Source organism: Lynx rufus, unplaced genomic scaffold (genome assembly GCF_022079265.1).
Source record: "Lynx rufus isolate CCGP_SWC_20201006 ecotype Redwood Valley unplaced genomic scaffold, mLynRuf1.p SCAF_3, whole genome shotgun sequence".
Lineage (NCBI taxonomy): Eukaryota > Metazoa > Chordata > Mammalia > Carnivora > Felidae > Lynx > Lynx rufus.
The window spans coordinates 150818287-150833407 of record NW_025814845.1 but is presented as its reverse complement, the minus strand read 5'-3'; the positions used below and the strand labels follow the sequence as shown (position 1 = coordinate 150833407).

Below are 15121 nucleotides of genomic sequence, written 5' to 3'. Positions count from 1 at the left end.
CTCCCCAGCACCCTTATACTCCACCTCAGCCATACCCAGAGTCTGTCTTGTATCAGTTTTCTACATTTCTGGCAAGACTTTGCAGCAGACACATACACACACATAGACGTGTGCTATGGGCACACACACGCACATGCACACACACACACACACACACACACACTCACTACACACACAAAATTTCCCACTCAACCCAGATGCACCAAGTGAGCTGAATGACTTTCAGCCAACCACAATGGTGAAAGACAGAAGCACCAAACAGTCTTTGAAATGGGTCAGTTATTACAATTTGACTTTTTTTTTATATTCTAATTTTCCTCTTTTGTTAATATTTTTAAAAAGCACAAATGAAAAATGAAGAATTCTTTCCAGATCAATTTAAGGCTTCCCACCAAATGGAAACAGAAGAGGCCTTACACAATATCACATGTGATAAATGTATACCTTTCACGGCCTTAAAATGACAGAACAAATCATTTTTTGCCGGTCACTGATTAAGTATTGTGCCTTTAAATTGATGTCATTCTTTTTGCTACTATGCTGAGTTTTATTATTACTGATGTTCTTTGATTACAGAAATGGAAATCTCCTTTAATTTGCTTTAGAATTTCCTGTTCTTACAGAATTATTGGGGTGGCTTTTTGTTTTGTTCTGTGTTGCTTTACACCAGGAAACAAATGTGATTCTCAGTGGGTGAATGCTAAAATGGCACATAGTCAACCTTCAAGTAGCTTCTCCAGCCATTTGAGTTTCAAACAGCCAGACTTTGGCTCCTAGAAGGCGCTGATTAATTAGGGGCAAGGACAGGAGACTGGGAGAGAAACCAAAAAGAAGGAAGGGTTTTTATGCCTTTGCTTTTGGTAAATTTGTTTTGTTCAATACAAATAATCAGATAGGAAGAATGATTGCTTTGTGGTTTTTTGTTGGTTGGTTTTTGTTTTGTTTCTAGATTTGTTTCATTTGATTGTTTAATTTTCCCTCTCCTGGTGCAAAAATCACCAGAGAGTTTTGCATGAGAAAACGTGACAGTACTTAATGAAACTCAGCACCTAAGGGCATAAGGCAGTTGAAGGTTTTTTTGTTTGTTTGTTTGTTTGTGTTTGTTTGTTTTGTTTTGTTTTGTTTTGTTCTTTCAATCAGCACCAATCCCGTAAATGATCTACACTTGGTGTAAGGTATAAAACTTTGTTTTTCTTTTGGAGTGGAGACAACTCCTCCTTCTCCACCCTATGAACCATAGTGTGGGATTTTTCAATACTGTTTCTTATGTGTAAAAAACAAAAGAAAAGTTTTCTTTTTGTTTTTACTTACAAAACATAGAGAATATCTTTGTATACATACAGCGACTGGAAAGAAAGCTTATCTGAAGGGGTTGTGACTTATTTTCTTTTTTGTTTTTTGTAGCATTGGTGTTGGTGGTGATGGTGGTGGTGGTGGTGGTGGTGGTGGTTCTGTGTGTTGGGGAAAGGGAGGGTTATATTTCTTGTAAGCGGTGTTTACCACAACCCAAACTTAAGTTCCCTTCTCAACTTGGGTCAAGATGCTCTTAGAGTGAAGACTCATACTGTAGCAACTCATAAAGGAGCGGTCCGTCTCGATACCGAATGCCTACTGCGGTGGGGGTGACATACTGCAGAATGTTAATAGTCCTTCTCAACCTCCTGTCTACAAAATGAGCATCCCAAGCTGGGTATCTCTTTCTTGGCATGTCAATCTTAATGAGGGGCCCTTCTGGGTAGTAAGGACGCCCCGACGGGGTCAAGGGCCCCATGGGTCTCACTTGGAAAACGGGCAAGCAAGTGTCAGCCGTGAGATCCTCCTGTTGTTCCGTTACGGCTCTGGTAGGCGTGACCTGGGTCCCCCGGTACCCAGGGGTCTGAGGCGCCATGGGCTCAACATCGGGGGGCAGAGGGATGCCCCAGAGCAGCTCAGCACAACAGGAGCTGGCAAAAATCTTAGCTCGCGGCCCCATGGGATGCAGCACACCATAATATAAGAGCATCAATGCGATCCCAGCCACAAAGCTAATAAAGACACAACACAGTGCTGGCACCGCATAGGAGTCAGTGGTCTCCGGGTTTCTGTAAAAATACCAAAGGAACGTCAAGGCAGCATTCTCGGTCAAGACTATCGTATAATATGCAAACATTCGATATCGAGTCCGCCCTTCCTTGACGTTAAACCAGCAGAAAATGTACACGATCCCTACCACCATGTTGAAGAGGATCTCCTCCCACTTGGACATACAGAAGTCTGTTCCGCCATGGATGATCCAGAAGGCCATGGCGCACCAGTGAACCACCACGAAGATCCCGAAGTAGAGCTGGAATATGGAAGCAAAGAGGGCAAAAGAGATAACTCTGGATGAGATGGTGAAGAGGCGCCAGAAGAGGTGGATGAGGGCCCCTCTGTAGCTCATACTCTTCTTGTCGTCCCTGGAGTCCCGCAGCAGCTTGTGATAGGAGGCTAGCACCCAAGCCAGGGACATCAGGGAAGTCACAGAGGAGACACCTGCCAGAAAGACACAAACCCACACAGTCAAAACCTTGGACATCCCACATGGGGCACAGTGGGGCTCTTGGCCGAGGAGATGCCCACACACACCGAAGTCTAAATGAGGAGGGAGAAAGAAACACATAATCAGGAACGGGCCACAGAGGCTATAGATGTTCCCTAAACTGACAACTTTTGAGATCAACTTTTAGTTTTAAGGCCCCAGTCCAGAATTTCTGGGGACTCACAACTCAAGAGTGAAGGCTGAGGCTGATGTGCCTTGCCCAGGAAGCCAAGAACTGGAGCCACCGTGGCAGTTCCTTGCATCTGCTGTGGGTCGGGTGGCACGTGTTCTGTCTGAAGGGATCATGAGCTTGTGGGGGATCCTTGCTGCACACTGACATGTGGCCAGGGTTGGTGTCCCTGTCACCAGCAGCCTGTGCTCTTAGAGGAGCCGTAGAAGGGATCACTGATGGTGAAGACTGACAGCTTGCTCATTGCCCCAAGTTGCACAACTATTCTCCTCTGGGAAGACACTGGCATCTCTCCCACCTTTTCATCAGCTCACCCAATGCATCTTAACTGAAGCTTTGCATTTAGCTTCTCCATCCGCTGCCTAAGGCCACCTTGACCAAGAGCCCTGGGATCTTCTGTCTGTTTGGGTGGCTGCCTTTCTCATTCACTCCTTTCTCTCTCATTCTCACTCAGTCCTTGCTGCTTTCCCCACCCCAGCATGGCTCCAAGTTCTCCGAAGCCTTGACTTGGAGGCCCATGCTTCTCTGGTACCTGTCCTGACTCAGGAGTGTTGCTCATGCTTTGGAAATGCCTTTTCCACTCAGCACCGCTGTTCATCATTCCCCTGCATTTCAGTGATACTTCAATCATTATGGAGCAATTTTATTAATAATGCTGCCTATTTGGTATGTGTAACTGAATCAAACTGAACACAACAAATAGTTACTGGAGTCTCTGACCCATGCACAAGCAACCAGCTATTAGTCAGGTATTACCATGTGATCTCCTCTCAGGCGAGACTCCCCATCACCCCTAGTCTCTCACACTTGTTCTCCACTCCGACCATCTGGAGCCTCCATTTTTCCTTTCTCCTCAGATTTCAGAACTAAATGCAATTAAATTTGGTTGAGGTCTTGAATACTGTCTCATCAAGTGACTCATTAAACTGCCCCAGCCCTGTAGTCTTTGAATTGTCTTTCCCTGGGCCCTGCTCACCGCCCCACTCCCCTCCAAGCCCCAGTGAAGAGTCAAAGTCATTTTACACCCTCCCTGCATCCACCTTCCTCACCCACCTCACGGAGCTTCCTTCCAACCTGAGAGACGCTCAGGTTCACAGCTTGCAGAACAATATAGTGCGATAACAAAAACCATTATGTTGGCGTGAACCTAGAAAAAACCCCCAGACTGTCAACTGTTGCAAGGAGTATGTGTTGCTTTCATAATAATAGCAACCAAGATTGAAAACAAACAGGGGAGAAACCATAGCAATTTTGAAAGCCAATCTTGAAAACACCTAACAGTTTCCTCTCACCTTTCTGGAAAGTTCTGAACATGATACTCTGTGTGTCTTGCTCTGCCCTTTGTATGCATAGGGCATTCCCACTGGCATCTGCTAAGACCATGTGTGCTCCACAGCCACGTCACAGTGGTCATGCTAACGTTTTAGAGCCTCCTGTGTTTGTGCTGTCTGGTGCACTGGGCAGGGAAGAGAATGGGTGCTTTGGGAGTCACATGATTTAGGCTGTAGGTTTCTGGAGGGCAGGGAATACACAATCATCTCAGCAGTCTGTGCCAGGCTTATTATCAATACTGGAGCATCATCAGAAAGTTCCTTTTAAACATCTTTGTGACATCAAACCCTCTCCTGGTAAACTCATTTCTTGCTGTTAATAATCTTGGTGGTACAGCTGACCTTTAATAATCAGATGGGAGTTCTACAGAAACTGAATGGGAAGAAGCCTTGATTTTTTTTTTCTTCCTTCTAATAAATCAGAATGTATTACTCCCCCAGTTCAAAAGAAAAACATGAGTGCCAAGCTGGAGAAATAAGAAAAAGCAGCTTATCTTTTGCCGGAGCGTGGTCTCATTCAGTCTTACTCTGGGTGTGCTTTTGAACAGACGTGGGGTTCAGAAGTAGGACAGCCCCTCAGCCTTCACCATGCTGATCTCGATATTCTGTGTGTTGTGACATTAGCCCGTCCATGCCAAATATGAATAAACAGGAATTCAAATGTCCATCAATCTCACATAGCAAAGCCAAATACAATTGTTCCCCATTATTCTATCTTCTGGGTTACCTCTGCCATTTCCTGATCTGTCCCTGTGGCTTTGAGGTCTGGGTTCTGTTCCTGCTCCACCCATCATGAAGTATTACAGAAACTGCTTCCCTCTGAGCTGACCCACACGCTGCCTTGGATCTTGGTCAATGCTACTGGAGTTGCTCTCTAGAATACAACATGAATGCTCCCCAAACATCATAAGACATTAATGCTAATTATAAGGAGGACTTGGGACACAGTCACATGGGAGACACATCTGAGCACTTGGCTCTGGGGCTGCTTGTCAGCTGATGCCCAACCCCAGTCTTAACTCTCTGCCTTATCTGTCCCAATTTGGTACATTGTATATCACCAAACAGAATATCCACAGGGAGATTCATGGACTATCCACTTCAACCCACTCATTCGACAGGATGCAGAAGTACAGGCATGTGGGTGCCTTGCCCAAGATTACCCAACTACTGACAGTAATGTTAGGCCCACAGCACAGCTGTCTGCCTGCCTTTTCATATTGGTCCCACACTCCATTTTTTCTGCATCCTATCCCTTTGTCAGCTCGACCCTCCACCAGGTAGTGCCTTTACTGAGGTCATAAAGGCCATCAACCGTCTCTAATAGCAGGTGTCTGTTCTAACACCAAGCTGTTTGCCCTTCAGGGCCTTGAATGCCAGGCCACATCCTTGGCATTGTGCAAATGCTCTGAGTTAAAGGGAAAAGGGAAGGTGGGAACTTCTGACATTTGGCTCATGTGCAGGGTGCCCAGGGCGGAGGTCCTGCCCAAGACCAAAAAGAGTGCATTTGTCTGGGACCTCTCTTCTCTTCAGAGCCTGAGCATGGCAAGCAGGGACAGGAAGAAACATGAGTGGGGTCATCATTCCATGACAAGCCTGCCCTACTCTCTCTGCCAGCAGCATTGACAAAGATGATCCTTTGAAAGAGGGAATGTCTGGGTGTGGCTACCTTATAATTCACCACATTCACCAAAGAACTCCCTGTTCTGTGTAAAGCTCCGGACACATTTTTTGGGTCCAGAGTTAGTAGGCTGAGTACATCCTGAGTGGAGCCCAGAAAAAACAGGCCCATTTTAGGAAGCCATTTGGGACTTGAGTTTCTCACTAGATGCTCAACACAGAGAAACACTTGTCCTCTGAGGGCTCAGGAACCAATGGTAGAAGCCATTAGATGTACTTGTTATCAACTCACCTCCAAGAAACTTGTCTGGACCCCATCTGTGACATTGGCACCTTTGTTACGCTTGGTCAAGGGATTAAATGTCTCATGACTTGCCACCTTTGCATCATTTCACTGGACAAAGCCTGTGGCCTCACAGACCCACAGGACTCTAACGGCATCTCTTCCTTGAAGGACTGTCAGCAGAAGGTGCTTCGGGGAAGCCAGTTCATTCTGGGGGCTCAACTGGGGTGGGGGAGGGAGAGAGTACCAGACAGATGTGTTCCTTAACAGTGTACCTGACTGTCCCAGAGAACATAGCATGATTCACTGAGCATGTACATGCATTATCTTATTTGGAAGAACCTTGTGATGTAGGTACTTCTTGTAGGCTGAACTGTGTCATCCTTCCCACAAAAAAAAATTCACATGTCAAAGCCCTAATCCCCAGCACCTCAGAACGTTACTGCATTTGGAGACAGGGTCTTTAAAGAGGTAGTTAAGTTAAATGGTATCATGAGAGGTGCCCCTAATCCAATCCGACTTGTGTTCTTATAAGAAAAGGGGACTTGGACACACAGAAACACCAGGGGATGTGCTCACACATAGGAAAGGCCATGTGAGGACACGGGGAGAAGGTGGCCATCTGCAAGCCAAGAAAGGAGGCCTCCAGAGAAACCAAGACTGTCTCCACTTTGGTCTTAGACTTCCAGCCTCTAGAACAGGGAAGAAATAAAGGTCTGTTGTTTTAGCCACCCAGCCTGTGGTATTTTATTACAGCAGCCCTAGAAAACTAATACAGTGCTCTAATTCCATTTTTTAGATGAAGAAACTTAAGATTTTTTTTAATGTTTATTTTATTTTTGAGAGAGAGAGAGAGGGAGAGAGACAGAGTGTGAGTGGAGGAGGGGCAGAGAGAGAAGGAGGCACAGGATCCTAAGCAAGCTCCAGGCTCTGAGCTGCCAACACAGACCCTGACTCAGAGCTCAAACTCACAAACCATGAGATCATGACCTGAGCTGAAGTTGGTGCTCAACCAACTGAGCCACCCAGGTGCCCCAAGACATTTTTCAAAATACATACATCTATCAAGAAGTAGAGTCAGGATTCAAACTCAGAGTCTGACTCCAGTGGTCCTGAAAGTAACCACTGTACTAACGGGCCCTCCAGACATGGCCTCAGAAGGGGGCTGGGTGAGGTGACAGGAGAGAAAGTCTAGGTTCTCTGGGTACAAAGGATTTGAATCTTTTGCTGAGTGGACAAGAAGTTAATAGCCATGGGTATCTGAGAGAGGCCCTTGATTTTGGAGCTAAAACCCAAATTTGCATTCTAGTCTCCCTTCCTCAGGAGAGTAACATTCAAACCACAAGTAAAGAGGTGATTCTGGTGAGATGGCTTTCCCTCTGTCAAGTGATTAATCTTCAAAGGCCTACAGTGTATTCCATTGCAGAGGGAAGAGGTGCAAGATTTTCCCTCACTGCTGTGGCTCACTAGAAGATTTCTGTCTCACCTGAGGTCAATCCAAAAGTCAATGCATTATCTTGGCCAGGACCCAAGCCCACAGGAATCAGCCTTGGAAGGGGCCCTGTGGCCCCCAGTGAAATTCTCAGACAGGCTGGGGAGCTTTATGATTTGCTTCCACTATGGCCTGATCCGTTTCTACATTCCAAAGATCAGACTGGAAATTGTTAAACACCTCACGTTTGGCTGTGACAAGTTCTGGGCAGTGACCTTCACAGCTAGCTCACTTTTAGTGGTGCAGACTAGGAGGCGGGGCTTGCGGTTGGCCCACTGAGCTGCCTGGAGTCCAGCTGTATCAGCTAGGAAGTCACTAAGCTGGAGCCTCCTAGGAAGCCACTCCCTCTGAGAAAAGCTTGGGAGAGGGGCCTTCAGGTTCTGATCACTGGACCCAGGGTTTAAGATTTCCAGAAATGGAATGGCCACACCTTATGACCAACAGAACAGAGAATGAAAGGCTGCAATCTGCAGTGGGACACCCCTTACCAGTTGCAACCAATCTGCAGTTGACTAGCCCTAGTCATCAGGGAAGGCCCAATTTGGTGGCATCAATGCAATATCCAAGGGTCACTGTCAGTTGAACGGTTGCCAGTTGGGGAACAAAACAAAAGCTGTGAGTATGGATATCCCATCGTGTGAAAAGCATAGTGATAATGGTGTTTGGGGAAGGATGGGATTCTAAAATCAGAGGGCAAGCAGCAGATGAAGTGGCTGAATCAGGAGGAAAGATGCAATGCAGTGGAAGGGATCAGGGCTGTGGGAGGGCCCAGCCACCAGGGTGAGGTAGAGAAGCTGAGATATGACAAACTGAAGCAGGGCCATGATCAGGGCAGGGCTGCACCAAGGGGCCAGCAAGTGGGAGCCCCAATACATAAGCAGAAAGGAAACTGGAAGGAGAAACCAGAACACTACAGTATCTCACAGGGAGAACATAGCATGTGGGTTTGAGGATCCTTTGAGAACCCCCAGGGGTATCTAGAGATGGCCACAAGACTTTCTGAGCAAGAATGGAGGGGGCAACAGCAGGATTTGGTTTTGCTGGGTAGGACGTGCACACCCAGGTCTTCAGCACCTGCCGTCTCCAACCTTTCTGCCACAGTGCTCTGTTCCACCACTAAATCACATGGTGGAGAAACACTCAGAAGAGGGGTGGAAAGGGCGCTAAGCACAGGATAGAGCAGGGGTAGGAAGAGTCGGCCCTGCCGCTCCCAGCTCCCTCTCTCCTGGCTCCTTCCCATCAGCATACAACCACAGTCAAGTTCCTCTTATCTTACAAACACTAGCTCTCAAGACCCTGCATTTTCTGCCAATGAGATCCCACCTCTCTTTGTCTCTTCTCCAAACTTCTTGAGGGTACTCTCCTTGCTCCCTTGACTCCTGACCTCCAATCTCAATGGAGAGCTCTCTTGGAAGTCACCAACCAATTCCTCTATGCAGATGACTAATCTCTTCTCCTGCCTCTGTGTGACATTTGGCATTTGGAGCCCCTCTGTCCTTCACGCTGGGCCATTAGCTATTCCCCTAGTTATGGTATCCTTTCTTTGCTGGGCTATTACTCCCATTTTACAGGTGAGGAAACTGAGTTTGAAGTTAAGAGACTTCAGTGTGGCTGCAGCCATGTTCTGACATTACATACTCACCTAATTTGCATGGTATTGTACCCCTAGAGGTTCCCCAAACCAAGAAACATGCTCAACTGGCTATTTGTCTACCTGCACATCAAGGTCAATATTAACCTCTTTCAACCTTCCCCTCTTCCCTGAAGTTAATGTTTGGGGAAAGTCAACCATCTGCTCCTCAATTCCCCCTGTGTATTTTCTCCACACCGAGTTCCTTTTAGATGGGTAATACTTCACTTTCCACCCATCCAACCTCCCTCTATCTCCTACATTTTTAAAAAGCTTCATTTCTTCTTGGAAATGCTCCCAGGAAAAAGATGGAGCAGCTGTGTGCAAGGTTGTCTAAACATTCCTGCCTGTCTCCTGTCCTCACCTCCACCCAGGAGGCACAGCAAGGAAGCATGGGTATGAAGTTACTTTCCTATGCGGGCAACCACTAGGGGAAGGAAATAAGCCTCACAGATGCCTCCTGTGAGCCAGGCTCAAAGACGTTGAATAACCTAGCCAAAGTTACACAGGTGGGAAGCAAGAGTGCTAACAATGATTCCTGGGATTATCTCACTCCTCAGGCATGATCAGCGTGTTCAAGCCAACGCATCCTGGCCCATGACATCCAATTGTTAAATTTGCAGGGATTTTGCAGGCTGGCTGATGTCATGTTGGAGGCTTGAAATAGGCATGGTGGGAATATTTACACCACAGAAACTGGCAACTGCTACAGACCAGGGTTCCCCCAATTCTGCTAAGAGCTGGTTGTTAAGCATTTACCAGCATATCACTTGGCAGGACCTATTATCCTTCTTGAAGAATTCAGTGGGCCTCATTGCACATTAGATGAGCCCCATAAGGCTGTCCTCTTTATTCCAACACCGCACTTCTAGGCAAACCAGATGTGCTACTGACGATCAGTCAGAATTATACTTAGTAGACTTGATGTGAAAGCAACAAAGGAACCAATCTCCTTTTTAAAGTTTCACTAAAAATACATTCATGGTAAATAATTGAAGATCTGACCATTTTCTTCCCATTTCCGTCACTTGCAAGCATTGACACCCTCATTTTCATCACATTTCTGTGTTTGGAGAGGGTGTGATTCCTACATGAGTTTACCACATGGGGTGACCTTAAGACACCCTTGATATTTCCAGACTGATCCTTAAGAAGGGTCAAAATAGAAGATGGCATCCACCATCTGTGGATGTAACCCTCAGGACTGACAGATGTTTGTGGCTGAGTTAATGTGGAAAAACCCAAGGGCAATCAAAGTAGCCTGATACAAACATAGGAAGGAAAGACTGGAAGGTGTCAGGAAAACCGACATCTATACAAAGATGTACATCTATACATCTATACAAAGACCATACTATACCTTGGCTGAAGAAAAAGCTCTTTAACATCAGAGGGATGGGACAAGGAGGACAGAAATCAAATTTGGCCACTACAGATGTGATCTCTATTGTAGAACATCGTTTTACCATGGTTTATAGGAAATACCTCTTTATTGCCTTTGTATCCAGGCTGATCGGTATCTGCTAATCTCTAATAAAGATTTCAATAATGACGATCACTTCCCTTTACTGAACAGCTACCTTAGCCCAGACTCTGTGCTAAGCCTGTGACAGAATTAACTCAACTATTCTTTCCTGCAAATATATCTGAAGCAGGGGACTGATTTGAAGATGGGGGAGACTAAGGCTCACAGGCTAAGGAACTTTTCCATATCAGGTAGTTAAGAAATCATGGAACTGGGATTTCAACGCAGACCTGCCTAACTCCAAAACTCAGACTCCTTTATATATATATATATATATATATATATATATATATATATATATATTTACTTATTTTTGAAAGGGGGGAGGGGCAGAGAGAGAGGGAAACAGAGAATCCCAAGCAGGCTCCAGGTTCCATGCTGTGAGGGCAGAGCCTGACATGGGTTCGAACTCACGAACAGTGAGATCATGACCTGAGCCAAAATTGGACACTTAACTAATGGAGCCACCCAGGCACCCCAATCAGATTCCTTTTTTAAACACCGGGATAGGTATGGCTCCTCATCCATACCCACAGATTAATGAACAAACATTCAGATTTATACATCAATTTCTTATCAGTTTGGTTACTGTGTGGCAGCTCTCTGATCATCTCTGTGAGCACAAAGTCAAGTTTGTGGGCTTGCCAAACTGAGGACTCACCCCTGGAAGGCCTTGTCTGAGTGTCCCAGTATGTGCAGAAGCAGTGACATCTCTATTCTATGTTGGCATGGCCTCCAAACTCATTTCCTTGTACCTGCTCTCGTCCCAGAAATCTCTTCATTATGCAGCCAAAGTGACTAAGCTAAAGTATGCCCCTCTGCATGGCCCTCCAGGCACGATAGGCAGTCATGGTGCCTGATTTTCAGCACCTTTCCCATGGGAGGATATGCATTCTTGCCCTGCTCAGCTCCGGTTCCCGCCTGTGGCTGCTCTGACCAGGGAAACATGAGCAGAAGTATGGGTGTCACTTCCAGGTAGGAAGCCAGGCTCTCCCATGCTCCAAAAACAGGCTGCTCCACCCACGACCTGTGATAGACATACTGCAACAAGCAGGAAATGAATCAACATTTTAAGCCACCGGAATTGTTGGGGTATCCTCCACTGCAGCATGGCTAGCCTATCTGGACTGACACGCCATCTTGTTTGGTGTTAACGCCATGGTAGGTCCTTTAAGAGACCTTCAGGGCCCTACATGATACGGCCTGGGAGTTACAAGTGTAACCTGTCAGTTCTCTTCTGTGCCCTTCAGTAATTCCCTTCTCCAGTGGGTGCAAATCTAAGTTCCTTTCATGGCATCAGGCCTTCATGCAAAGCCCTATTTGAGACAGCTACTTGTTCTCCCTAGGGGGTCACCTCCCACAGCTCCTCACACTCCCTTGGCCCCAGATGTGCTCCTGGCATACCCCCAACTCAGGGCGCACACACTTGCTCTTCCTCTGCCTGAAATGACATTCCCGCAGATATCCAAGTGCCTCATGGAGCCCTTGACTCAAAGATCAGCTTCTCAGCGGGGCCATCCTTGACCACCACACTGGAAACTGCAGCTCCCCCCCCAACACTGCCCCGCCAGTGCCTCCTTCCATGCTTTATTTTCTACCTTAGCATTTCCCCCACCACTTGATAGACTTTATCTCTTACTCTTACTTCCTCTTTTTTATGTGTATTTATTTTTGAGAGAGAGCACAAGTAGGACAGGGGCAGAGAGAGAGGGAGGTGGAGGGTCCAGAACTGGCTCAGAGCTGACAGCAGTGAGCCCCATGTGGGGCTCGAACTCACAAACTGAGAGATCACCCCCTGGGCCAAAATCAGATGCTCAACTGGCTGAACCACCTAGGTGCCTCCCCTCCCTGTTTTGCCCATATGTTCCAAGGGCAGGGCAGCTATTTTGTCTGCTCCTTCTGAAACTATGTGCAAAATTGTGTGGGTATTTTTCTCATAAAACAGCCCACAGTAGCCTCTGATTTCTAAGAGGGCCCATAGGGAAAGGGGCTTCTCACCCCACCAGCCATCACAAGTGCCCACCTCTAGCCCTAGATGTGGGAAAGGAAAATTCCCTGGGAGCCAACATGTATCCCTTCATCCTTCAGGAAGAAATCCTTGAGGGGAGAAAAGACTGATGAAAAGGAAACGAACATCTATTGAACGTTTCCCATGTATTAGGCATTATGCCACATACTTTGCATGTGGTACTTCATTTAACCCTGACAATATTCTCGTGAAATGTCTATTGGTGCTCCATTTTACTGACGAGGCCACCAAGGCTCAGAGACGTAAAAGGATTTGCCTGAGATTCCTGCATTAAGCATGTCCTTTTATTCTCATGCTTCAACATCTGGGGCCCTGCTGACTCCTGTGCATAGCAAACAACTGGTGCCCTTCCATGTAAACCAACCAATCCAGAGGGGGCCGCATTCAGCCCATAATCATCCATTTAACAGCAGAGCAAAGTCCGCAACGGGGGTGATTTTGCTCCCACCCCCAACCAGGGATACGTGGCAATGTCACAACTCTGGGTATGAGTGCTACCAGCATTTAGTGGGCAGGGGTCAGGGGTGCTGCTAAAGATTCTACAATGCATAGGACGGCCCCCCAACACACCATGAAGACTTGCTGGGCCCCAGATATAGTACTGCTGAGGCTGAGAAGCCCTGTGATAGGGTATTTCCTATTTCCTCAATATTCTCAGTAAGTCAAAAACCAAACTGTGAACCTGGGTGTGTCTAGTAGCTGGAGATTGAAACTTTCTAGACTAGAAGTGACTATCCTGGAAGAGGTCCATGGGATACAGACACAATGACATCGGGAGAGGCCATGAGAACAGCATCAGTCTGATATCTGTGTGATGAGTCTCTTCTGAGCAGCACACCATGAGCTCATATCCACTCTGGGAACATGGTGGACATAGCAAGGTAGCAGCATGCCCCTCAAGGAGCTTCAAGGTCAAGCACTGATATTTAAAGGACACAGCAGAAGGAAAGCTAGAGCCAGCCCTCTGCTTTGCTTGTCTCTTCTCTCTAAGATGCTCTCAGCGCTATCAAAACACTATCTTCACAGCCAGCTGGAGAAAGACAAACTTTAGAGATTCTAGAACAAATGTCAGCCACTCAGCTGGTGTGGCGCAGGACTCACAGATGCCTGGATCCTGGCTGGCCTGGAGCACACAGTGAAGAAGGCCATCTGCCGTCACTAGAAAGTTCCAGTAAGTCCCTTCTCATTGAAGAGAAAATGGCCAACGAGGCTCATTCCCCTGATGCTCCCAGAATGAGTGCATTTTAACCCAGGTTGTGAGATGCCCTGGAAAGGACATGAGCACTGGTACAAACAGATCTGGGCTTAGCATATTGTTTGTGAACCATGGGTAAAAATGTGGATTTGGAGTATTCGATAAGTTATGAATATAAAACATATAGGCACATCTTTGATATGTGTGCATACTATACTATATATTCATGTATCTATAAATAGAAAAAAAGAACATATATATATATATATAGTGTATATGCACATATTGAATATGCATATTGAATATTGCATATTCTGTAGTATCAAAGATGTGCCTACATGGTAGTCCTGTCAACAATGCTGAACCTCAGGGCTCAGAAGGCATGGCAGTAAGGCCTACTTTCTGGAGCTGCTGTTCATCTGACATAGCCTGACAAGTGGAAAAGTGCTTTGGGAATTGTAAAATGCCTCACGTACATTAGCTCTTATTAAGTTTGTTTTTGTTTTTGTTTGAGAGAGAGAGAGAGAGAGGACGCACGCTTGAGTGGGGGACAGGGGAAGAGGAGAGAGACAGAGAGAATCCCAAGCAGACTCCAAGCTCAGCACAGAGCCCGACACAGCCTGATCCAACCACCCCAGGATCATGACCTGAGCTGAAGTCGGACGCTTAACTGACTGAGCCACCCAGCAGCCCCTAAGCTGATAACATCTTTTTAAAAGATGGAGAATTGGGGTGGATCCTATCTCCCATGGCGTGGGATAAGATAGCTGTCAAAGCCCTGGAAATTCTGTCAGCCAAAATGGTCTTGGGTTCCTTTACCTGAGGCCACTGAGGCCCTGAGGATGACAGGCCTTGATTAACTGGACAGAGCTGTGACAGAAGCTCAGGAGGGGTAAGGGGCTCCTTACCAGGTGGCTCTCAGATACTCTTTAGTTCCATGGCAGCTCAGGTGGGCAGTTTTGCAGAGGGACACAGGACTGCTGAGCAGGTGAGGTGGGTGTGTGCCTGTGCAGGGCTGACTCGGGAGTGGTCCTGGCCCCTTAGCTCAAATTCTCTGTGGTCAGTGGTCCTGGATGAGAAAAACCTTCCAGGTAAAATGATGTGGTCCAATCAGAGCCTTAGGTGCTGAGGATGGCAGCAATGTGTACCTTCCACGGTAGGTGGTAGAAATACTAGCCGCCATTGTCAGAGTGCTTCTTCTGTGCCAAGAACAAATGCATTTCACTTCCTCCTGACAAAACCCCCCTGGGGCAGGAGCTATGAGTTGTG

General features: G+C 46.7%; 1 protein-coding gene across 1 annotated transcript in view; it reads right to left on the bottom strand.

Annotated features, from left to right (window-relative positions):
* Positions 1 to 1546: 1546 nt before the first annotated feature.
* The window catches only part of XKR6 (XK related 6), a 320290-nt gene continuing 306715 nt past the window's right edge, over positions 1547 to 15121 (bottom strand). The window contains exon 3 of the mRNA XM_047091360.1: positions 1547 to 2511. Coding sequence (XP_046947316.1) covers positions 1547 to 2511 — 965 coding nt within the window. The remainder of the gene's footprint in view (positions 2512 to 15121) is intronic.